Source organism: Somniosus microcephalus, chromosome 12, assembly GCF_052327205.1.
Source record: "Somniosus microcephalus isolate GS21.2 chromosome 12, FLI_Smic_1.0, whole genome shotgun sequence".
Classification (NCBI taxonomy): Eukaryota; Metazoa; Chordata; class Chondrichthyes; order Squaliformes; family Somniosidae; genus Somniosus; species Somniosus microcephalus.
Window position 1 is genome coordinate 55,782,112 of NC_140998.1, and position 25,017 is coordinate 55,807,128.

General features: G+C 43.9%; 1 protein-coding gene across 3 annotated transcripts; it reads left to right on the top strand.

Annotated features, from left to right (window-relative positions):
• The first annotated feature begins 4 nt into the window (after nt 1-4).
• On the top strand, nt 5-16,831 carry LOC147109215 (uncharacterized). Of its 3 annotated transcripts, none has more exons than XM_086002924.1 (6): nt 20-195; nt 1,311-1,387; nt 8,405-9,268; nt 11,293-11,499; nt 13,913-14,132; nt 16,362-16,831. In XM_086002924.1, the coding sequence occupies exons 3-6, from the start codon at nt 8,587-8,589 to the stop codon at nt 16,570-16,572; spliced, it is 1,320 nt and encodes a 439-aa protein (XP_085859050.1). In that variant the 5' UTR covers nt 20-195; nt 1,311-1,387; nt 8,405-8,586; the 3' UTR covers nt 16,573-16,831. The 3 variants fall into 3 exon arrangements, with proteins under 3 accessions (XP_085859052.1, XP_085859050.1, XP_085859051.1); XM_086002925.1 differs by lacking the exon at nt 20-195 and adding an exon at nt 676-762; XM_086002926.1 differs by lacking the exon at nt 11,293-11,499 and having other exon boundaries at nt 5-195.
• Nucleotides 16,832-25,017: the final 8,186 nt, after the last annotated feature.

A 25,017-nucleotide genomic window follows, 5' to 3' on the forward strand; every position in this document is an offset into this window, starting at 1 on the left:
CCCAACTCTCGGCTTCTGATTGGTGCTCGCATCAATGACGCGGCTTCCCGTTCGGTCGAACGTTACGTCACCACGTCACGTCATCCTCGGGACGGACAATGCCTGTGGTCGCGTGCGTGCGTGGAGCGCTGCTAAACTGGAAAGTGGTTTCCGCACTAGCGGAACAGCTCCTGCAGTAGGAAACAGGCAAGGCTGGTGTGTGCTTTTTACAAACTATTTTTGTGTTATAAGAAAAATCCAGTTTGTGCTAGTTTTATTTTTTTTACAAAAAGCAATCGGGGGTCCATGGTTTTATAAATAGAGGCATAGAATACAAAAAGCAAGGAAGTTATGCAAAACTACTAAAATAACAACAGCAAATGCTGGAAGCACTCAGCAGGCCAGGCAGCATCCAATTAGGCCACAGCTGGATCATTGTGTCCCATTTGGGGCAAAACAATTTTTAGGAAGGTGATTTAAGTCCTTGGAGAGGAGATTTATCAGAATCATACTGGAGATGAGGGACTTGAGTTATGTGGAGAGACGGACTATTTAAAGCTAGGGTTATTCTCCTTAGAGCAAAGAGGGCTAAGAGGAGATTTAATGGAGGTATTTAACATTTTGTGGGGTTTTGATAGAGTAAATAAGGAGAATTGTTTCCACCAGTAGGAGGGCTGGTAATCAGAGGACACTGATTTAAGATACTTGGCAAAAGAACCAGAAGGGAGATGAGAATTTATTTTTAAGCAGAGTTGTTATGATCTGGAATGCACTGCTTGACAGGTTGGTGAAAGCAGACTCAATAGTATGATTCAGAAAGGAATTGGATATATACTTGAAAAGGGAAAAAATGCAGGGCTATGGGGAAAGAGCAGGGGAGTAGGACTAATTGGATAGCTCTTTCAAAGAGCCGGCACAGGTACGATGGGCCGAATGGGCTTCTGTGCTGTTAGATTCTATGACTAAGCAGACCGTGTGGTACGTTGGGAAGGAAGTTGGTATCTTAAGGTGAAAATATACCTCTGAATATACTCGTTATAACTTGAGAATATCTTGCTAAATGTTTAACAAAGTTTGTGATAATTAAGATGCTATTGGAGGTTTGTCTTTTTAAATAAAAGTTTTTACTGTATCTTCATGAGGCACTTTTTTTAAAGTTTAGAATTTACAAAATTATTGCAAACTGCCTGAAATCACGGGGTTTATAAGGAAGTTGAATTTTGTGTCTTTAATGTGAAATAAACAAATTTGTGGACACTAGTTAGAAGTAAAATTGCAAGTATGTGCAATATGATGCCATTGAATAATGTGATATGATTTTTTATCCACAGATCTCAACACAGGTGGATGTAAAAGATCTCATGGCACAATTCAAAGAAGTGCAGGCAGCTCTCCCAGTCTAATGAGGGTGAGGAACTTAACGTAATTCATTTAAGTAGAGAAAAAATACTAGAGAAACTAATGGGACTAAAAGCCGACAAATCCCCTGGACCTGATGGCCTACATCCTAGGGTTCTAAAAGAGGTGGCTGTAGAGATAGTGGATGCATTGGTTTTGATCTTCCAAAATTCCCTAGATTCTAGAATGGTCCCAGCGGATTGGAAGGTAGCAAATATAACACCGTTATTCAAGAAAGGAGGGAGAGAGAAAACAGGGAACTACAGACAGGCCAGTTAGCCTGACATCAGTCGTCTGGAAAATGCTGGAATCCATTGTTAAGTAAGTGGTATCGGGGCACTTAGAAAATCGTAACATGATTAGTCAGAGTCAACACGGATTTATGAAAGGGAAACTGTGTTTGACAAATTTATTAATTTTTTGAGGATGTAATAACTAGCAGGATAGATAAATGGGAACCAATGGATGAAGTGTATTGGATTTCCAAAAGGCATTCGATAAGGTGCCATATGAAAGGTTATTACTCAAGATAATGGCTCATGGGGTTGGGGGGTAATACAGAAGCATGGATAGAGGGTTGGTTAACGGACAGAAATGAGAGTAGGGATAAACGGGTCTTTCTCAGGATGGCAGGCTGTAACTAGTGGGGTGCCGCAAAGCTCAGTGTTGGGGCTTCGGCTATTTGCCATCTATATTAATGACCTAGATGAAGGGACCGAGTGTAATGTATGCAAGTCTGCTGATGATACAAAGCTAGGTGGGACAGTAAGCTGTGAAGAGAACACAGAGTCTGCAAAGGGATACAGATAAACTAAGTGAGTGGGCAGTAAGGTGGCAGATGGAGTATAATGTAGGGAAATGTGAGGTTATTCACTTTAGTAGGAAGAATAGAAAAACAATATTTTTTAAATGGTGAGAAATTTTGAAATGTTGGTGTTGAGAGAGATTTGGGTGTCCTCGTGCAAGAAACACAGAAAGCTAGCATGCAGGTACAGCAAGCAATAAGGAAGGCAAATGGCATGTTGGCCTTTATTGCAAGTGAGTTAAGAGGAGGAGCGACAGAGTTAAAAGCAGCAGCGGCCAGAGCGGGACCGGGGGAGGAGCGACAGAGTTAAAAGCAGCAGCTGGGAGCGGGACCAGGGGAGGAGCGACAGAGTTAAAAGCAGCAGCAGCCAGAGCGGGACCGGGGGAGGAGCGACAGAGCTAAAAGCAGCAGCGGCCAGAGCGGGACTGGGGGAGGAGCGACAGAGTTAAAAGCAGCAGCGGCCAGAGCGGGACTGGGGGAGGAGCGACAGAGTTAAAAGCAGCTAGCTGGGAGCGGGAGTGGACGGACCTTTGTGGTGGGGGGGGGGGGTGGTAGAATCAAAAGTGTGATGTCACAGGAAAGCGGTAAGTGATTGGTTGGTGAGTATTTCTCTTTTTCTCTAAACTAGGGTATTGGTTTAAATTAAGAGCCGTGATTATAGATTAAAAACTGTACATAGATAATTGAGTGATATTTCAAAACTTGAAATCCTAATTAGTTAAATAAAATACAATAGAGATGGCAGGGCAGGTGATGTGTTGCAGCTGTAGAATGTGGGAGCTGGTGGACCCCCAGTGAGATCCACAGCAACCACATCTGCAGTAAGTGTCTGCAGCTCGAGGAGCTTCGGCTGAGAGTTGATGAGCTGGAGTCCGAGCTTCGGACACTGCGATGCATCAGGGAAGGAGAGGGTTACCTGGACACTCTGTTCCAGGAGGCAATCACACCCCTTGGGTTAAATACTTCAAATTTGGGCCGTGGTCAGGGACAGGAGGGTGTGACTACGAGTGAGGCAGGTATGAGGATACAGAAGGTAGCATTGGAGGAGCCTCTCAGCCCTTGCACTTGTCCAACAGGTACGAGGTTCTTGCAGCCTGTGTGGATGAGAGCAGGGACTGCAGGGAGGATGAGCAAACTGACCACTGCACTGTGCTACAGGGGGCCATTCAAGTTGGGGGAGTAAAAAGGAATGTTGTAGTGATAGGGGACAGTATAGTTAGGGGGATAGATACTGTTCTCTGCAGCCGAGAGCGTAAGTCCCAAAGGCTGTGTTGCCTGCCCGGTGCCAGGGTTAAGGACATCTCCTCGGGGCTGGAGAGGAACTTGGAGTGGGATGGGAAAGATCCAGTTGTCGAGGTCCACATAGGTACCAACGACATAGGTAAGACTAAAAAAGAGGTTCTGCTGAGGGAGTATGAGCAGCTAGGGGCTAAATTATAAAGCAGAACCACAAAGGTAATAATTACTTCCTGAGTCACGAGCAAATTGGCATAGGGTCAATAAGATCAGAGAGTTGACTATGTGGCTCAAAGATTGGGGTGGGAGAAATGGGTTTCAATTCAAAGGGCACTGGCACCAATATGGGGAAAGAGGGAGCTGTTCCGTTGGGACAGGCTTCACTTGAACCATGCTGGGACCAGTGTCCTGGTGAATCGAATAACTAGGGCTGTAAATAGGGCTTTAAACTAAATAGTGGGAGGGGGGAGGGTTCAGCTGAGGGGAAATTTAGAAAGTTAAAGAGAAAGGACAAGGCAATAGTGCAGGGTAGCGATAGCGGGAATGATAACCAGAGTGTGACAGGAAGGGACAGAGCGTACAAACATAAGAGTGCATCAGCAAATAGGGTCAGAGTAGGGAAAAATGGTAAAAAGACAAAATTAAAGGCTTTTTATCTGAATGCACGCAGCATTCGAAACAAGATAGGTGAATTGACGGCAAAAATAGAAATAAATGGGTATGATTTGATAGCCATTGCAGAGACATGGTTGCAAGGTGACCAAGGCTGGGAACTGAATATTCAGGAGTATTTGACATTTCGGAAGGATAGAAAGGAAAAGGAGGTGGGGTAGCTCTGTTAATAAAGGATGAGATCAGTACAGTAGTGAGAAATGATCTTGGCTCGGAAGATCAAGATGTAGAATCAGTTTGGCTGGAGATAAGAAATAGTAAGGGAAAGAAGTCACTGGTGGGAGTAGCCTATTGGCCCCCCAACAGTAGCTACACTGTAGGACAGGGTATAAATCAAGAAATAATGTGGGCTTATAAGAAAGGTACTGCAATAATCATGGCCAATTTTAATCTTCATATAGATTGGACAAATCAAATTGGCAAAGGTCGCCTTGAGGATGAGTTCATAGTGTATTTGGGTGTGTTTCTTAGAACAATACTTAAAACAATTACTATCACTAGAGAAAAAGTACAGGCAAACTAATGGGACTAAAGGCTGACAAGTCCCCTGGACCAGATGGTCTGTATCCTTGGGTCTTAAAAGAAGTGGCTGCAGAGATAGTGGATGCATTGGTTGTAATCTTCCAAAATTCCCTAGATTCTGGAAAGTTCCCAGTGGATTGGAAAACCGCAAATGTAACGCCCCTATTCAAGGAAGCAGGGAGACAGAAAGCGGGGAACTATAGGCCAGTTAGCCTAACATCTGTCATTGGGAAAATGCTGGAATCCATTATTAAGGGAATAGTAGCAGGACATTTAGAAAATCATAATACAATCAAGCAGAGTCAACATGGTTTTATGAAAGGGAAATCATGTTTGACAAATTTATTAGAGTTCTTTGAGGATGTAATGAGCAGGGTGGACAAAAGTGAACCAGTAGATGTGGTGTATTTGGATTTCCAAAAGGCATGTGATAAGGTGCCACATAAAAGGTTACTACACAAGGTAAGTGCTCACGGTGTTGGAGGTAATATATTGGCAATATATTGGCATGGATAGAGGATTGGCTAACAGAAAACAGAGAGTTGGGATAAATGGGTCATTTTCAGGTTGGCAAACTGTAACTAGTGGGGTGTCACAGGGATCAGTGCTGGGCCTCAATTATTTACAAACTATATTAATGACTTGGATGAAGGGACCGAGTGTACTGTAGCCAAATTTGCTGACGATACAAAGATAGGTGGGAAAGCAAGTTGTGAGGAGGGTCACAGTCTGCAAAGGGATATAGTTAAGTGAGTGGGCAAAAATTTGGCAGATGAAGTATATGTGGGAAAGTGTGAGATTATCCACTTTGGTAGGAAGAATAGAAAAGTAAAATATTATTTAAATGGAGAGAGACTACAGAATGCTGTGGTACAGAAGGATCTGGGTGTCCTCGTACATGAAACACAAAAAGTTAATATGCAGCTACAGCAAGTAATTAGGAAGGCAAATGGAATGTTGGTCTTTATTGCAAAGGGGGATGGAATATAAAAGTAGGGAAGTCTTGATGCAACTTTACAGGGCGTTGGTGAGACCACACCTGGAGTACTGCGTACAGTTTTGGTCTCCTTATTTAAGGAGGGATATACTTGCATTGGAGGCAGTTCGGAGAAGGTTCACGAGGTTGATCCCTGAGATGAAAGGGTTGTCTTATGAGGAAAGGCCTATACTTGTTGGAGTTTAGAAGAATGAGAGGTGATCTTATTGAAACATATAAGATTCTGAGGGGGCTTGACAGGGAAGATGCTGAGAGGATGTTTCCCCTTGTGGGGGAATCTAGAACTAGGGGGCATAGTTTCAGGATAAGGAGTCATCCATTTAAGACTGAGATGAGGAGTAATTTCTTCTCTAAGGTTGTGAATCTTTGGAATTTGTACCCCAGAGAACTGTGGAGGCTGAGTCAGTGAATATATTCAAGCTGGAGATACAGATATTTGAGCTATAGGGGAGTCGAGGGTTACGGAGAACAGGCAGGAAAGTGAAGTTGAGGCCAAGATCAGATTAGCCATGGTCTTACTGAATGGCAGAGCAGGCTTGAGGGGCCGAATGGCCTACTCTTGCTCCTATTTCTTATGTTCTTAAGAGTAAGGAAGTCTTGCTACAATTGTACAGGGCCTTGGTGAGACTATACCTGGAGTACTGTGCACAGTTTTGGTCTCCTTATCTAAGGAAGGATATACTTGCCTTGGAGGTGGTGCAACGAAGGTTCACTAGATTGATTCCTGGGATGAGAGGGCTGTCTTATAATGAGAGATTGTGTAGAATGGGCCTATACTCTCTGGAGTTTAGAAGAATGAGAGGTGATCTCATTGAAACATACAAGATTCTGAAGGGGATTGACAGGGTAGATGCTGACAGGTTGTTTCCCCTGGCTGGAGTGTCCAGAACTAGGGGGCATAGTCTCAGGATAAGGCATTTAAGACCGAGATGAGGAGGAATTTCTTAACTCAGAGGGTTGTGAATCTTTGGAATTCTCTGCCCCAGAGGGCTGTCCATGCTGAGTCTTTGAGTATATTCAAGGCTGAGATAGATAGATAGATTTTTGGACTTTAGGGGAATCAAGGGATATGGAGATTGGGCGGGAAAGTGGAGTTGAGGTCGATGATCAGCCATGAATTTATTGAATGGCGGAGCAGGCTCGAGGCGCCGTATGGCCTACTCCTGCTCCTATTTCTTGTGTTCTTTCACAACCTCAGGATGTCCCAAAGTGCTTCACTTTTGACGTCACTTTGTAATGATTGCAAATGTAGTAACCAATTCATGCACAGCAAGTCAGAGTAGTGAGGTAAATAACCAGATCATCTGTTATAGTAATGTTGGTTGAGAGATAAATGTTGGTCAGCAGACCGGGAGAGCTGCCTGCTCTTTTTTGAATAATGCCATGGGATCTTTTACATCCATCTGAACAGACAAACTCTGTTTAAGATCTCATTTAAAAGACATCTCCTCTGATAGTGACAGCCAGTGGGTCAGTTGGTAGCACCCTTGCCTCTGAGTCAGAAGGTTGTGGGTTCAAGTCCCACTCCAGAGACTTGAGCACAAAAAATCTAGGCTAACACTCTAGTGCAGTGCTGAGGGTGTGCTGTACTGTCAGAAGTGCCATCTTTCAGATGAGACGTTAAACTGAGGCCCCGTCTGCTCTCTCAGGTGGATGTGTGGGCAGCACGGTGGCATAGTGGTTAGCACTGTTGCCTCACAGCGCCAGGGACCCGGGTTCAAATCCGGCCTCGGGTGACTGTCTGTGTGGAGTTTGCACATTCTCCCCGTGTTTGCGTGGGTTTCCTCCGGGTGCTCCGGTTTCCTCCCACAGTCCAAAGATGTGCGGGTTAGGTTGATTGGCCATGATAAAAATTGGCCCTTAGTGTTAGGGGGGATAGGGCTTGGGTGGGATGGCTGTCGGTGTAGGGACCGGGTGCTAGGGTTTGGATGATCAGCCATGATCTCGTTGAATGGCGGAGCAGGCTCGAAGGGCCGAATGGCCTACTCCTGCTCCTATCTTCTATGTTTCTATGTAAAAGATCCCATGGCTCTATTTCGAAGAAGAGCAGGAGAGTTCTCCCCAGTGTCCTGGCCAATATTTATCCCTCAATCAACATCACTAAAAAACGATTATCTGTTCATTATCACATTGATGTTTGTGGGAGCTTGCTGTGCAAAAATTGGCTGCCGGGTTTCCTACATTACAACAGTGACTCCACTTCACTTCAAAAAGCACTTCATTGGCTGTAAAGCACTTTGGAACGTCCGGTGATCGTGAAAGGCGCTATATAAATGCAAGTCTTTCTTTATAGTGCAGCAATCTCTGTGCTGAAGTATCAGCCAATGTGTTTAATTCTCTGGAGTGGGGTTTGAACCCATGACCTCTGACTCTCTCAATTATGGGTTAGTTGGTGAAGTTAGCTGGTGAAAAATGGAAGGAAATGACGGTTAAAAGGAGAAAAATAGATTGTAAAGTGGTAGACCAAGATGCTGTGAAGTGATGTGGATTGGGCGGAGATTCTGAGATATCATCAAGAAGCAAGTGCCTCTTCACTCGGAAGGAGGGGAAAATTGTATGAGTACTCATCTGTTGCAACTCTTGTACGCCTCCAGGCTGCTCCAAGACACAATTAATTTGTATATTTGTAAAAATAAAGTCTGAAAAGAGCAAATATACTTTATGTAATAGAATTTACTGAGAAAGAAAATGTGTCTGAATCTAAATATAAATGCACAATGAAAACTAATATGGTCATGGTTAATGCATTGAAGAGCCACTGCCAAGCACTGAAGTATTTTCTTGTTTTCCTCTAGGTGCTAGTATAGTAAATGCTGGTGCAAAGAATTGGATGCATTCCTACATTATAACAGTAACTACACTTCAAAAGTACTTCATTGGCTGTAAGGCCCTTTGGGACATCCTGAGGTTGTGAAAGACGCTATATAAGTGCAAGTCTTTTTTTTGCATCCAGGGAGGTTAGGATTTTACAACCAATATGGCAAAAGTAGGTCATCATTGGTTAAACCTACCTCAGGATATATTGTTGGAAGTATTTAGATATCTAACATCTGAGGAAAAGGCTAATGTTCGTGCAACCTGCAAGTACTTGCAACAGTTAATCGACCATCCTACCTTATGGCTGAACAGTACAATTGTCCTGAAAAGTTTGCAAAGCTGTAACTCCTATTTTTGGAGAACACTTAGAAGGAGGAGAATTAGATCTGTGGTGATTAAGCAAGCAACACAGAAGCAATGGCAGAAGATGGTGAATTTACTTCCTGACCTGACGGCTGTGACTATTGATGTAAAAAAGAACCCGGAAAATCTGCGCACTTTGAGATCACTCGCAAACTTACAAAAACTACAGCTGAGTAATAGTTTACAAATGCTAGACCAAGAGCTGCTAAGAGAAATTGCTATCTTCAAACAACTGACTCACTTGGTTTTATGCACTTTGGTGTTTGGCCATAACAGTTCTTTGCAGCACCTTGCAGAATTAAAAAAATTGCAAGCATTGACACTTCACGTCCGACAGAAAAGCCCTTCTTTGGCATCACTTCAATATGTTTTGTTTCGATTGCCAAAGCTGAGAGAGCTATCACTGAGTTCTGTGGACACAGGGGACAATTTATCGGTGTGTTTTACTGCACCAGAAATGACGAATTCTAAACAGACAGGTAAGAAAAAGACTCTGGGGAAAGAATTGTTCTGATGATTATAAGAAAATATGAAAATGACAGACAGGAAAAGACCCAGTGGTCCATCTAGCATGTCCCATATAGTTGTGATGCCTTATGCATCACAATACGGACACTCCCTACCCATCCGGAGCCACCCTGGGGGAGATTTAAAAAAAATCAGATTAAATATCCAGGCTGATTAGGGAAAATAAATCTGAAATTCTTCTCCACCCCCTTCAGGCAACCTTCCTTTATATGAAGGGTTGGGACATTCAGGATCCAGATAAACTTTTCTGCCACATACAGAATTTAAGCACAAAGGGCCATATTTACAAATTAAGGAAGACCAGAGAAAATAGGAAATGCAGAAAGAACTTTTTACTAAGAGTGGTAAGTGTGCGGAACAGGTTATTGGCATGACTGGTGGAATAAGAAACCTTAATCGGTTTCAAGAACTAAACAGATTCCTGTCAACAAATTACATTTAGGGTCATTCGTAATGCACCAAGGGAATACTGTGCACAGGTGGGCTAGATGGATCAAAGGTCTTCTCCTGCCTGTAACTTGGTGCCTTTAATGTAATAAAATATTTTAAGGCACTTAATGTAGAAGAGGTTCGATACCGAGCAGGAGTAAAAAAAGTTAGATCAATGAGAGTAGTTTTGAGGTGGTTTTTAAAGCCCTGGATCGCCTGGCGTGTTACTAAGCCCTCCTCCCACCAGTACATAATCTAGACTGACCGGTGAAATACTGAGATGGTGCTACATTTAGAGCTGTGTCTTTCGGATGACTGTTATAGGATGTCTTTTAAAATCCTCATTGTCTACCACCCACCCCTAAGACCTATCTCTAATTTCTTCCTGAGATATCCTCTGTTCTTTCCCTCTCAGTCTTTGCATCCTCATCCTTGGTGATTTCAATCTCCATCTCTGCTCCCCTTGCTTGTTTCTTGCTGAATGTACTGCTCTCCTGTCCTCTCTGAACTCTCCCTCCATACATACTCTCCTATCCATAATTCATGGCCACCCCTTGACCTCACCGTGGCCTCTGTACTTCCATGCTCTCAATCACTGTTAAGGCCATTTTCGACTACTTTGTATCCATAACTGCCCACGTCCCCATACCCACTTTCGCCTCTACTTTTTTCTGTGTCTGCCCCAGAAAAAACTCTTCTACCAGGTTGCTTATAACTGCACTTCCAAGCTCCTAACTGTCTAGCCTTTGCTCTCCATTTGCCACAATACTTCTGTAGCTGTTGATTTGCTCATCCACTCCCTGACCTTTGATGCCCTTGCCCCTGACAAATCCCCACTGTCTCCCATCCTGCTCGTAGCACCTGGTACAAGCCCCCATCTTTGCTCCTTCAAGGTTAAGAGGTGCAAAGTTGAGTGTATCTGGCACACAACTGATTTAACCATCAGCAGATACCATATCATGCTGTACTGGGTCTCACTCTTCTCTCTCAGAAACGGCCACAAATCGAGGATCCTCCTGTAGAGCAAACCATAAACATCTCTCCGAACAGGTTTCCACCCTTTCTACAGCATCGTAATGGCCCTAACCAAAGTTACAAATCACATTCTATGTGACCATGGTGCGTTATACGTTCTTGTCCTCTCTGCAGCCTTTGGTGCTGTCAACTGCACTATGCTCCTTCAGTGCCTCTTTTCCGTATTAAGCTCAATGAGACCATCCTTGTTTGGTTCCATTCTTGTTTATCGGAACAACACTGGAGTATCTCCAGCAATGGCTTCTTACAGCAGGATGTGTCTATTTACATAAATTAGACTTTGTGGTTTTAAAGGGAAATTAATACAACTGGACCATAGCAGCAGAATAATACACTGTACATTACGCGGTATAATTCAACTGTTGGAGTGAAGCAACATATCGCTGACTTACCATGAACAATGTCATGGGAGATCTGTTAATTTAATGAAATTCTGAAAAATAAAGTAGCAATGTTAAATTGGAAAAAAAAGCTACATAGTACCTGAATCCAAAATAATTTTTTTGTTTAGAGCCACATTGCATTTCACCTCTTCAGTTAGAGAAGCTGAGTCTTTTGAATAGCATCAATGGTCCACTGTCCGAGGCAGCACTCAAGCAACTGTCGAATGTCTCTAGCCTTTCTGTGAGCCTCAGCAGGCCCTGTGTTTCAATGAACAGCAATTGTGTGCACAGCATGTTGGAGAACTTGCCAAGTATTACTGAGTTGGAACTGTCCTGTAAGTAGACTTACTTACCTCATGTGTAGCAGTTCAATTTAAAGCAAGGAATCTGGTAAAATTTGTGTGCTTCCTAATATTCAAAGTTATTTTTGATATTACCTTATGACTGATTTCCTGGTGAATAATGGAATATATATTTATAATAAGGCATGTGCTTCTGCTGCATTTTAACATTCACTCGGTGTTTTTGTAAGATCGTTTATAATCGTTGATCATAATTCTAATTAAAGGGTCAGTGGACTCTAAAGAACTGCCAAACAATTCGAAGTGCTTCAAAGGAATGCAACTGTACACTTGCCAGTGTCTCTCGGGCAAACTTTTTTTAAACCAAGTTTCATCATTTAGACTGCTAGAAGAAGGTAGCCTGGAAGAAGACATTTTAGCCTAGAATTTCTGATTGGCATTATTATAACAGTGACTTTTGCACCATTTAACAACCATAATAACTTGCATTTATATAGCTCCTTAAATGTAGGGGAGGTGGGGAGGGGGGGAAAGGAGCAAGGTATTTCACAAAGGTGTAAGGGAGAAATGAATGACGAGCCAAAGAGGATGTGGAGAGGCAGAGGGTTTTATCGAGGGAATTCTAGAGCATGGGGCCTAGGCATCTGAAGGCACAGCCACCAATGGTGGGGTGAAGGGAGGGATGGATACGCAAGAAGCCAGAGTCAGAGGAACAGAATTTGGGGGTGGGGGGAGGTGGCTGGTAGGGCAAGAGGCAGTTAGAGATAAGGAAGGGGCCAAGGGATAGTTAATTCATTTTAAACAGATTAACAATAGCATTACAATAATATTCAAAAGAAAATATAAAATCTTTTGTGTAGAACCTTCCTAGGCAGAAAGTTTTAGTGACAACCCAAGATGACCATAAAATAGACCTTTTATGATGTCACATCAGGGGTAAGTTGTACAGAAAATGTTTCTGATTTTCTCTTTTTGGATATGATCCTACTTCCTATGCCTGATGGATAAATATGAAGAATTAGGAGGAAGTGGTGAAGGTGGGCAATCCAGCTTTATCCCTCTTAGGCTCTTCATTTACTCCCCATAAAACCAATAAACTATTTCTTGGGTGAAAAAGAAACCTATCTGTTCCCAGACAGCTCCTAATCCTCCTGGCAATCTAGTCTCGAGGTGGTGTATGAAAGCAAGCCAGCCGACACATCTACTTCCATTTTAATTTTATTTTTCCCCCCCTCTTCCCTGCTGTCTCCCTGTGGAGAATTGCTTCATCCACATTTGGAATCGTCCTCGCATGGTAAGATCGGGAACTTGCCCTGGAGAATAATGGGGATTAATCTGCATTCTACAGCTTGCACTCTATCGTGAATTAGAGCAGAAATGTGTCGCACCATGTCATTGGAAAAATTTGGCTTGTCCTGCTTGAATCTCGCCTCCGGGAGGCAGATGGCAATTATCCAACAGTGAAGCCCAAGCTGTTCTGGTACGTACCACAGTTGGGGAAGTAGTAGTGAATGGCCTGAAAATGGAAGAGAAGGTTTTCCAAAAGAATTTGTAAATGATTGGACATCCCGAGTTTGAAATACTAAAACCTAGGGCCTAAAGACTTGAAAAGGAGATGAGCTGTGTTGTAACTATTGCATCCTGTGTTTAAGTTCCCCTCTAGTCTACATATTAATCTAGGGTTGGTCATTGGTTTAGAGAAAATTGTTTTTTTCCCCCAAATGTTTGGAACTACTTACTATATGTTTATGGGTTCAATATTGATTGGTGAGCATTCTGTGAAGTTGAATGCTGAAAATTTAAAATAAAAAAATGGAAAATGTTGGATTAACCATTTGATTCAATGGGATATCTTTTCAATTTGTGCACAATAAATGACCAAATAATTTGTTTTTGGTGGTGTTGGTTGAGGGAGGAATGTTAACAGAACACCAGGACAACTCTCAGTTCTAATTCAAATTGTCACATAAAATCTTAGATTCACCTGAGCAGATAAACAGGATCTTGGTTTAACGTGACATTTAAAAGCTGGCACTTCCAAAACACACTCGCTGCACTGAAGCCTAAATTATGTTCTAAAGTCCTGGAGTTACGCTTGAACCCACAACTTTCTGACTAAAAGGTGCTACCAACTGCTCCGTGCTCAACGGAAGGTTAACATTTTGGGTGGGACCTTTCATCAGTATTTCAGAAGAATCCCAGTGAAACGTTAACTTGCATTTCTCTTTCAGATGCTGATTTGACCTAGCAGTGTGTGACCAGTATTTTTTTTAATAGTCAAACTGAAGAGTTATGAAAGTGTTATATTTCAACAAACTATATGCTGTTTTTCTTTGGCTGCTGACTCTACAAGATATATGTAAAAGAGAAGTGCAATTTTGAAGGATGATTTTTCAAATGGATTCATCCATATGCAATTCCTATGTTAAATTATGTACCTTACCAGGGACTGGACCTCTTGCTGACTATGTGAAGATTTTACCTTCGGACCTCGCAAGCTTGGATTTGATAAATACAAGACTCTCTAATGTTGATGTGCAGCTTCTATCTGATTCTTCAGGAAACACTCTTAAACATCTAGGCCTGGTGCTGTGTAGTGGTATTACTGAAATAATGTTAAAACGACTGCCAAAACAGTTTCCTTTTCTGCAGACCCTTGACCTTAGGTAAATTTCAGTATACCTATATTAATCAATGCAAAATGTCATGTCACATGGTTATGTATTTTATGCACGTGCATGAGTATAAATAGAAGATTGTGGGTGATTCACTTTTTTTCCTCCTTTCTTAGCCTGGCACACCTGAGGCTAATTTGATGTCCACCTTTGCTGAAGCTAACTCTCCAAAGACCAGGGTTCAAACCTTGGGATTGTCCTGGTCTCGATGGCTGTGTGCCACACCAGCATGATGCTTTACCCACCGAGTCATTGGGGAAACCCTGGCTCGACTGCTGTTTTTTAAATAAGGATGGTTTTGTTAACTTACAGAAGTACCTTCTATCGCAACAGACAAGGCTGAGAGAAATTTATGGCTGTTCACTTTAATTTCTGAAAATTGTGGTTAATTGGTATAGGCAGTACCAAGGTTTCTAGGCATTGCTGGAATTTCTCCTTGGATTGCAAACCACATGCCCAGTAGTCAAGCAGGCAGTGCTACAACCACCATTTAGGCAGTTTTAAACATCAACAGATACAATAGCAATAGATTTTAGCTTAAGATCAAAGGAAGGGAAGGTGGGGGGCGGTGGGGAGAGCTCAGGAAAACAGTACCCATGCTAAAACGATTGTTTTCATTCATGAAAGATTCCCAAACGATTGCTTTCTCTCATGCTGCACAAATAACATCTTGCCTTATCATTCAGTCTCTCAAATTTCTTCATCTGGCAGGGGTTACCTGAAGGAGTGTTTAGACAAACAATTATACTAACCTAGAGCAATCTCAAAACTATGAAAATGGCATGTTGAGGGAGACTTTCGGGCTGATTGCCAAATGGGCACTATCGGCGGTGTGCCCACATTGCCCGCCCAACACTACAGTCGGGAGGCCCGAACCCCCGTCAGGTACAGGCCTCAGTAATATTTTCACAGTGAGCTGCACAGGTGCTCCTCTGCAGCTCACTGATCTGGTGAGGAGGAAAATCGTCCGGCTACTGCCAGTAGGTAAACCCTGTTAGGAGGGAAGTGGATGCTGGGGTGGTGGAAAACTGTATGCTGGGGGCGGACAACGGACCAGCAGTGGGCCGAAAGATTTTTGTGAGACTCTTGAGGAGAACTAGCCCCCCAAAAATCTTCTGAACAAAAAAAGGACATACCTTTTGGGAAAGACCTCTAGCGGTTCCTTTAAGGGCTCCAAGTGCCTGGAGGAAGTGGGATTGGCAGGTATTACCCATTTCTCTTTGAAAGCTGCAATCAGGATCCTATACCAGTCATAGGACCTCGATTTGCATTTTTAAACAATCTCCTGCTTGTTTTGGCAGGAGTGCTTGGCGCCCATTTAAAGGCCTGCCTGAAGGTTGATTCAGGCAGACAATTGGGTGCACATGTACCCGTCATGCTCTCAACTGCCAGACACCAGATTTTCCTGTAAGAAACGGGCGGATGGCAGTTGAAAATCACCCCCATTGTTTGAAAACTCAAATCATCAGTCAGCGTAATTTCATACTACAAACTGAGAGCGGTGGATGCAAAACTACAAAGTACAAACCAAAATATTAACACCCCTGTAACTCTTTCAAAAATCAAATCCTTAAATTATGCATGGAGAATTAATTTTGATTTAGCCATCATAGAATTTGATGTGACAACACGGTCCAACAAAAATTAATAAACCAAACCTATTGAGCTTTTTTCTACATTATCAATACAATATTTAATTATTTGTGTGGTTGTGCTTTGTTATGTTCTTTATTAAATATAAAAAGCCTGTTCTATGAATGAATACTGACTTTGATCTTTGAGACTCACTTTGTCAGAAGAAACTGCTTTCGATCGCCTGAGGGGGTCGGAAAGGAATCTTTCAGATTTCCCCCCCCCCCCCCCCCCCCCCGCCTTATTGGTCCTGCTTTTTTTTTCTGGTTTCTTGCCTCTTCCAGGAGATTTACATGGCTGCGGGGGTGGGAAGTATCTAGCCATGATGCTCCAGACATCATGAGTGTGGGGCAAGCTTGATGGACCGACTGGTCTTTTCCTGTCCGTCATTTTCGTATGTAAACCACTAGGAATGAATTCTCCTAGTAGTGGTATAGAATGGGACTTTCCTGGATTATCAATTTATTTTGGAAGTTATTTACTAAGCAGTTGCATAACTTTATGGATGTAGGAAAAACTTTTGAGCTTCCTACTGTTTCTGCAAATTCATACTAAACTGCATGATTTTTTCCCCCCCCCTTTTTTCAGCGGGTGTAGATTGTTGAAACCAGACATTTTGTTTGGCTTAGTGGAGCTGGCATTTCTAAAGGAAATCGTAATTTCAAACAATCCACATCTAACGGACGCAATAATGAAGCAGTTTCGGACTTTAACTGACAACAGAGTTCACGTGGCTCAGAAGAACAGGAGAAGTCGCAACAGATGCGATTGCATATTTTATTCTCCGTCCACGAGTTGACGAACGAGAGAAATGTTTTTGTGCGTGATAAAATGTGAGCTTGGCTGAGAACTGAAGAAATGCGGTGCACGTGATGATCAGGATTAGACTGAATTGACAACTTTGGTGCGGGGGGAACCCATAAAGACAGTGGACACTTATTACTTATTGTGTATATTGCATTTTTGAGTAGAAAAATGTCAATTGTCAGAAGTCATAATATTGGAACAAGTTCTTTATAATTTAATGTTGTTTCATAATATTAAATCTGTTACCATTATATTTGTTGTTTGTCATTCTGAATTAGATGTACATGACCAGCAGAGGGAACTCTTGCTCAAGATACATATACACCAATGTGATTTCAAAGTCCCAAACACATTTTAGGACTATATACTGTAATATATTTCTCATTATAAAAGCAAGTCACCAGGTTTTCAAAATGATGGTTTCTTGTTTTCCAGGGAATCTTTATTAGGCATAAGTAGGATTGATCAGATTTTGTGGAGAATATTTAGCAAAATATACAAAGCCATTTAAAAAAAAAATCTGAAGAAAAATTGCATTCTTCACCCATCAACAAGAAACCTGGAAACAGGTTTCCATTAAAAAGCACAAGGAGGCAATAAAACAGACAATGGGAGTTTTATTATACAATGCTTTTAATAGAGAGCAGACTTGCCTGTTACTTGCTATGTGATGCTAATGTTCAATGCCACACACTGGATAGAATTGATAGATGGAGGCTTCAGTAACCGTTGAAGCAGTATTGATGACTGATAAGAGTGGCTTAAACGTTATCGTAACTTTTGTTCTCTGCAGTCTGGTCATATGGCCAGTTTAAAAGTCACAAAATCATTTCATCTCATGTGATATTTGAACCTTTTTAATAGGGTAGAATAATTTTGAGTGCATCTTACAGGTGTAGCTCCAACCTACTTTAGGACACCGTATTGTAACTCTGTCATCCGTCAGCTTTTAAGTTCTTGATCTCAGCTCTTCGATGTCTGTAAAGGCACTGTGCAGGGGTCAGGCCACAGGTAAGAAGGGACAGTCATCAACACTGGACTGATCTGCTGAGCTTACTTTTAGGCCATTGGTCATCTGCTAGGAAATAGTGCATTTCATAGGAAGACTAAGAGGCTCTGCAACATATAATTGACAGGGCAAATCCCATTTCTTCTCCCCTTATGTTACTTTTAGAATTTGAGTAGATAAGTTTGAAGCCAATAATTTTATACGAGATCCATGAAAAAAACCACACTTGCTTTTCTGTTGACCCTGGACTCCCTAGTTCTATATAATAGTTAAATTGAAAGAAATATTCCAGGTTAACCTTTTTCTATACCCACAACAAACTTGTATGCCTTTTGTAAAATCCTCAGATGCCTCCTTTCCAGGTAGAAAATCCCAAGGGGTAGGTTTTGAGACCTCCCAACTACCCACAGGCTCATAGCGCCTTGAAAATAGCAGACTTACTGCCCCGTTGCCGTCGTCGATGTGGCCATTGCAACATTCTCTGGGCCTATCGCTGGGCGGCCGTAGCACCTGCCTGAATCTAGCGGTAGGCTCATTTAAAATACAAATCGTGGTCTTGGGACGTATTTAGGACTCCAAATGCTATTTCAGGGCTGTACACACTCCATCCTGTATCAGCCGATGGTCCAGCTGAACAGGAGCCTACAGGTAAGTGTATTTATTATTGCGGGGCCAGGAGGAGCAGGATTGCTACTTTTGGATTCCTACAATACCAGGATGTTCCATTACCACTCCGGGTTCTCCCTTCCCCACCCCACGGACCTACCTTCTTCCAGCCCGGAGGCCAGTTGTGCCACTCAATATTGCGGCAGACTGTGGCGCTACTGTCCTGATGCTAATGAGACCGGGCTGTCAGAATGGACAGCACAGGCGGCTGATCGGCTGGCACCCCCTGCTGGTCGACTGCCTGATAGTTAAAAATCTACCTCCAGTCTCTCCCAGTCTTTCCTTGTAACTCAGACCCTTGACACTAGGAATAAGCCTCAACTGTCTTCACTGCGCTGACCCCAGCGCTTGGATATCTCTCGTGTCTTGATGAGCTGAACTGGATACAGTCTGACTGGAGTATTACACAGTTTGATCATCTCTTCCTCTGACTATTATAATTTATTTATTACAAATGATGAGTGGTCTCAGAATTACAAAAGATACTATATCCCCCCCCCCCCCCCCCCCCCAGCAAGTTTTTGGACTGCTTTCCCCTCCTATATTATGGGGAATAAGGAAATGGCAGAAATGTTAAAACAAATATTTTGTATCTGTCTTCACATTAGAAGACACAAAAAGCATACCAAAAATGGTGGGGAGCCAAGGGTCCAATGAGGGTGAGGAACTTAATGTAACTAATATAAGTAGTGAAAAAGTACTAGAGAAATTAATGGGACTAAATGCTTGCAAATCCCCTGGACCTGATGGCCTACATCCTAGGGTTCTAAAAGAGGTGGCTGTAGAGAAAGTGGATGCATTGGTTTTGATCTTCCAAAATTCCCTAGATTCTAGAACGGTCCAAGCGGATTGGAAGGCAGCAAATGTAACCCCGCTATTCAAGAAAGGAGGGAGAGAGAAAACGGAACTGCAGACAGGCCAGTTAACCTGACATCAGTCATCTGGAAAATGCTGGAATCCATTGTTAAGAAAGTGGTATCAAGGCACTTAGAAAATCATAACATGATTAGTCAGAGTCAACACGGATTTATGAAAGGGAAATCGTATTTGACAAATTTACTAGAGTTTTTTGAGGATATAACTAGTGGGGTAGTTAAAGGGAAACAGTGGATGTAGTATATTTGGATTTCCAAAGGGCATTCGATAAAGGGCCACATAAAAGGTTATTACACAAGATAAGGGCTCATGGGGTTGGTGGTAATATAGTAGCATGGATAGAGGATGGGTTAACGGACAGAAAACAGAGTAGGGATAAACGGGTCTTTTTCAGGTTGGCAGGCTGTAATTAGTGGCGTGCCACAAGGATCAGTGCTGGGGCCTCAGCTATTTACAATCTATATTAATGACCTAGATGAAGGGACCGAGTGTAATGTATCCAAGTTTGCTGACAATGCAAAGGGACAGTAAGCTGTGAGAATGCAAAGGGATATAGATAGACTAAGTGAGTGGGCAGTAAGATGGCAGATGGAGTATAATGTAGGGAAATGTGAGGTTATTCACTTTGGTAGGAAGAATAGAAAAACAGAATATTTTTTAAATGGTGAGAAACTTTCAAATGTTGGTTTTCAGAGAGATTTGGGTGTCTTCGTGCAAGAAACACAGAAAGCCTGCATGCAGGTACAGGAAACAATAAGGAAGGCAAATGGCATGTTGACCTTTATTGCAAGGGGGTTGGAGTATAAGAGTTAGGAAGTCTTGCTACAATTGTACAGGGCCTCGGTGAGACCACAGCTGGAGTACTGTGCACAGTTTTGGTCTCCTTATCTAAGGAAGGATATACTTGCCTTGGAGGCAGTGCAACGAAGGTTCACTAGATTGATTCCTGGGATGAGAGGGCTGTCCTATAATGAGAGGTTGTGTAGAATGGGCCTATACTCTCTGGAGTTTAGAAGAATGAGAGGTGATCTCATTGAAACCTACAAGATTCTGAAGGGGATTGACAGGGTAGATGCTGAGAGGTTGTTTCCCCTGGCTGGAGAGTCTAGAACTTGGGAGCATAGTCTCAGGATAAAGGGTCAGTCATTTAAGACCGAGATGAGGAGGAATTTCTTCACAGAGTGTTGTGAATCTTTGAAATCCTCTGCCCCAGAGGGCTGTGGATGCTGATCCTTTGAGTATATTCAAGGCTGAGATAGATAGATTTTTGGACTCTAGGGGAATCAAGGATATGGAGATCGGGCAGGAAAGTGGAGTTGAGGTCGATGATCAGCCATGACCTTATTGAATGGTGGAGCAGGAGCGAGGGGGCGTATGGCCTACTCCTGCTTCTGTTTCTTATGTTCTTCCCCAAGAGCAAGATTGGGGGAAGGAGAAGTGCCATCAAAATCTTGTGGCAGACAATGCCTAGAAACCAGCAAGTGCAAGTAAGCAGTGATTATGTTAGTCACTGAAACCCTGAGGTGAAATTGTCAGCATTTGATTGAAGTGAACAGCAGAGAAAAGGCCCGACCTGATATACCTCCCTCTCTGGGACAGATGATCTTCCCCCCACCCCCCAGCTAAGTAGGAATTGTGGATTTCCCCCAAGGAGCAGTAAGTTGCCCCCGCCCCAACTGGCTCAAATTACGATTCGTTCACTGCTGACTGCATTTTGCATTCCAACCTACCTGCTGGCTCTCAATGCCTTCCACTGGCTGCAGTTTACCCCTACCCTGCTTCATTTCCCCTTTTAAGCAACCACCCCCCACCCCCATACTGCATTTCCCATCCACAGCAACCCCTCCTCTCCATTGGCTGCTATTCTCTTCCCTGATGGCTGGTTCTATGCCTCAATTGTCTCCCTGATCTGAATTCCCCTGCTGGCTGAATTTTATGGTCTTTGGCACCTGCCTCACTTGACCCTCACATTGAAAGGATTTCACAAGCAAAGATGCAATCCACTGAACACCTCCTTTACCCCTCTCTCCTGCTTTCCCTTCTCTCTTGCCCCCTCCCCTCCCTTCTTCCTTGCTCTCTTTCCTTCTTCCCTTTCCCACTCCCTCCTTCCCTTCTCTCTTGCCCCTTCCTCCCTCTCCCCTTTTCTTCCCCTCCCTCTCACCATCCTCTCCCTCCTCCTCATTCCTCTCCCGTCTTTGCACTCCACCACATCTTATTTGCATTCTCCCTCTTCCCCCTCCCATGTACTGCCTCTACTTCTGCCTCTCCCTCCCCTATCCTACATAGTTTTCAGTATCCCCACTGTCAAACTCTAACATGGGAGATCTAATAATATTGTTTTGGGAATGTAGTCCAACATCCTATTGGCTTTAAAACGGCCAGGCAGCATCCGTGGAGAGAGAAACAGAGCCAACGTTTCAGGTCTGGGACCCTTCATCAGACCTGAAACGTTAACTCTGTTTCTCTCTCCATGATGCTGCCTGGCCTGCTGAGTGTTTCCAGCATTTTCTGTTGTTGTTTCAGATTTCCAGCATCCGCAGTATTTTGCTATTATATCCTATTGGCTTTGTTGACTGCTGCTCTACGTTGCTTGGACATAATTAGCATTAAGTCTACTAAGACTCCTAGGTCTGTTTCAGCTTCATCATTAGGGAATTGGTCAGGCAGATCTTCCCTTTCTGAATCTTCTATTAACTAGGTTACTTTTAACTATTAACTAGTGGGGTACCGCAAGGATCAGTGCTTGGGCCTCAGCTCTTCACAATCTACATCAATGATTTGGATGAGGGGACCAAATGTAATATATCCAAATTTGCTAATGATACAAAGCTGGGTGGGATTCGTAAGTTGTGAGGAAGATGCAAGGAGGCTTCAAGGGATATAGACAGGCTAAGTGAGTGGGCAAGAACATGGCAAATGCAATATAATGTGGAGAAATGTGAAGTTATCCACTTTGGTAGGAAAAATAGAAAAGCAGAGTATTTATTAATTTTTTTTTTTTTAATTCATTGATGGGATGTGGGCGTCGCTGGCTGGCTAGGCCTGCATTTAGTGCCCATCCCTAATTGCCCTTGAGAAGATGGTGGTGAGCCACCTTCTTGAACCGCTGCAGTCCATATGGTGTAGGTACACCCACAATGCTGTTAGGGAGGGAGTTCCAGGATTTTGGCCCAGCGACAGTGAAGGAACGGCGATACAGGTCCAAGTCAGGATGGTGTGTGGCTTGGAGGGGAACTTGTAGGTGGTGATGTTCCCATGCGTCTGCTGCCCTTGTCCTTCTAAGTGGTAGAGGCCGCGGGTTTGGAAGGTGCTGTTGAAGGAGCTTTGGTGAGTTGCTCCAGTGCATCTTGTAGATGGTACACACTGCAGCCACAGTGCGCCGGTAGTGGAGGGAGTGAATGTTGAAGGTGGTGGATGAGTGCCAATCAAGCGGGCTGCTTTATCCTGAATGGTGTCAAGCTTCTTGAGTGTTGTTGGAGCTGCACTCATCCAGGCAAGTGGAGAGTATTCCATCACACTCCTGACTTGTGCCTTGTAGATGGTGGAAAGGCTTTGGGGAGTCAGGAGGTGAGACACTCGCCGCAGAATTCCCAGCCTCTGGCCTGCTCTTGTAGCCACAGTATTTATATGGCTGGTCCAGTTCAGTTTCTGATCAATGGTAACCCCCAGGATGTTGATAGTGGGGGATTCAGCGATGGTAATGCCATTGAATGTCATGGGGCGATGGTTACAGTCTCGCTTGTTGGAGATGGTCTTTGCCTGGCACTTGTGTGGTGCGAATGTTACTTGCCACTTGTCAGCCCAAGTCTGAATGTTGTCCAGGTCTTGCTGCATATGGACACGGACTGCGTCAGTATCTGACGAGTCTCGAATGTGCTGAACAGTGTGCAATCATCAGCGAACATCCCCACTTCTGACCTTATGATGGAGGGAAGGTCATTGATGAAACAGCTGAAGATGGTTGGGCCTAGGACATTGCCCTGAGGAACTCTTGCAGTGATGTCATGTGATTGAGATGAATGACCTCCAACAACCACAGCCAACTTCCTTTGTGCTAGATATGATTCCAACCAATGGAGAGTTTTCCCCTTGATTCCCATTGACTTCAGTTTTGCTAGGGCTCCTTGATGCCACACTCGATCAAATGCTGCCTTGATGTCAAGGGCAGTCACTCTCACCTCACCTCTTGAGTTCAGCTCTTTTGTCCATGTTTGGACCAAGGCTGTTGTAGTGTATGTACCCGTTTACCTTTAAGGGAACTATAGAATGTAACCGTTCGCCTTTAAGAGCACTACTTTAGGTGTGGCACTATTTGTTGGCTCATGTATACTGTAATACCGATAGTGACCACACCAGTATATAAGGGTTGTGATACGTTAACTAGGGCAGATTCGCCCGAACCTCTGAATAGTAAAGACCTGTTTTATTTGTTAATCTTGGAGTCTGTGTATTATTTGCAATACAACCCACAGACTTTACAATGGCGACGAGGCCGATCGTACCCTGCGGCAACAGTAGTTCCTAAGCAACTAAGGAGCGTTGAAGTGAGGCACCCGCCCTCGTCGTTCTGCTGGGTGAAAACTCGAGGCTGCAGCGATAGCAAAGAGGAAGATTTTGGCATTGAAAACTTCCATCTGCAACAGGCACTGACGGTCCCTTCTGCCACAGTGAGGAGCGAGCCGATCGACAAGAGAGGCAAGGCTGCCACGGACTGTGAGTAAGGGAACAGTAAAAGAAAATAAGGAAGGAGTAAAACCAGAGGATAAGGGCGGTACACTCGACCACGGTCGAGGGGGAAAGGAGCCAGACAAAGTCAGGTCCAGAGGCGCTGAGACCGGGAGCAGGCCGGGTGAGACAGAGCCGAGAAATCGGGAATTGGCCGAGAGCTAGTTCAGAGGCTGTAACTGTCCGCCGTCATCGGGGGTACCCGGAGCTGGTTGCCTGCCGCGGGAAGGAGAGCGCTGAAGCCGACGCGCGGGCTGGGGATCTGAAAGCCAGCGGAGAGCGCTGAAGCCGACGCGCGGGCTGGGGATCTGAAAACCAGCGGAGAGCGCTGAAGGCGACGCGCGGGCTGGGGGTCTGAAAGCCAGCGGAGAGCGCTGAAGCCGACGCACAGGCTGGGGACCGGTAGCCAGCGGCCGTCGCCCGCGGGGGAAAGTGTACCCCTCCCGCCAGGGGAAGAAGCGGGAAACCGCCATTGCCGTGGGCGGGGAGAACAGAGAAGCGCGGGAAAGCCGCCATTTTTCGCGGGAAAACCGCCGGGGAAGAAGACAGAAGCGGGAAACCGCCATCTTAGAAAAATAATAAGAATTTACAGAAATACTGGTGTTGTTCTCAAGAAGAGAGGAAAAATAATAATAAGTAAAGAAATACTTGTGTTGTACTCGAGAAGAGAAGAAGATGCCTAAGCGAGGAAATATTAATGATTTTGATGTTGAGATAGAGGACTGGGCCACGTATGTGGAACGCATAGAAATATATTGCAAAGCCAACGAAATTGAGGATGACGACAAGGCAATAACTTTGTTAAATTCGATGGGAGCAAAAACATACGGGCTCTTGAAACATCTAATAGCACCAGTTAAACCAGTGGACCAGACCTTCGAAGAGATCGTAGCAGTGCTGAAGGATCACTTGAACCCCACACCGTTGATGCTGGCTGAACGATTTAAATTTTACGCAAGAACCCAGAGGAAAGATGAAAGCAATGCGGAATACTTAGTCGAACTGCGTAAGCTAGCGAAATACTGCCAGTTTGGAGGGAATTTGACAGAGGCGCTGCGGGACAAGTTCGTATGCGGCTTGGCCAAAGAAGGAACGCAGAAGCGACTCCTGGAAGAAAACGACCTCACACTGGACAGGGCTGTCCTCATAGCTTCATCGCAC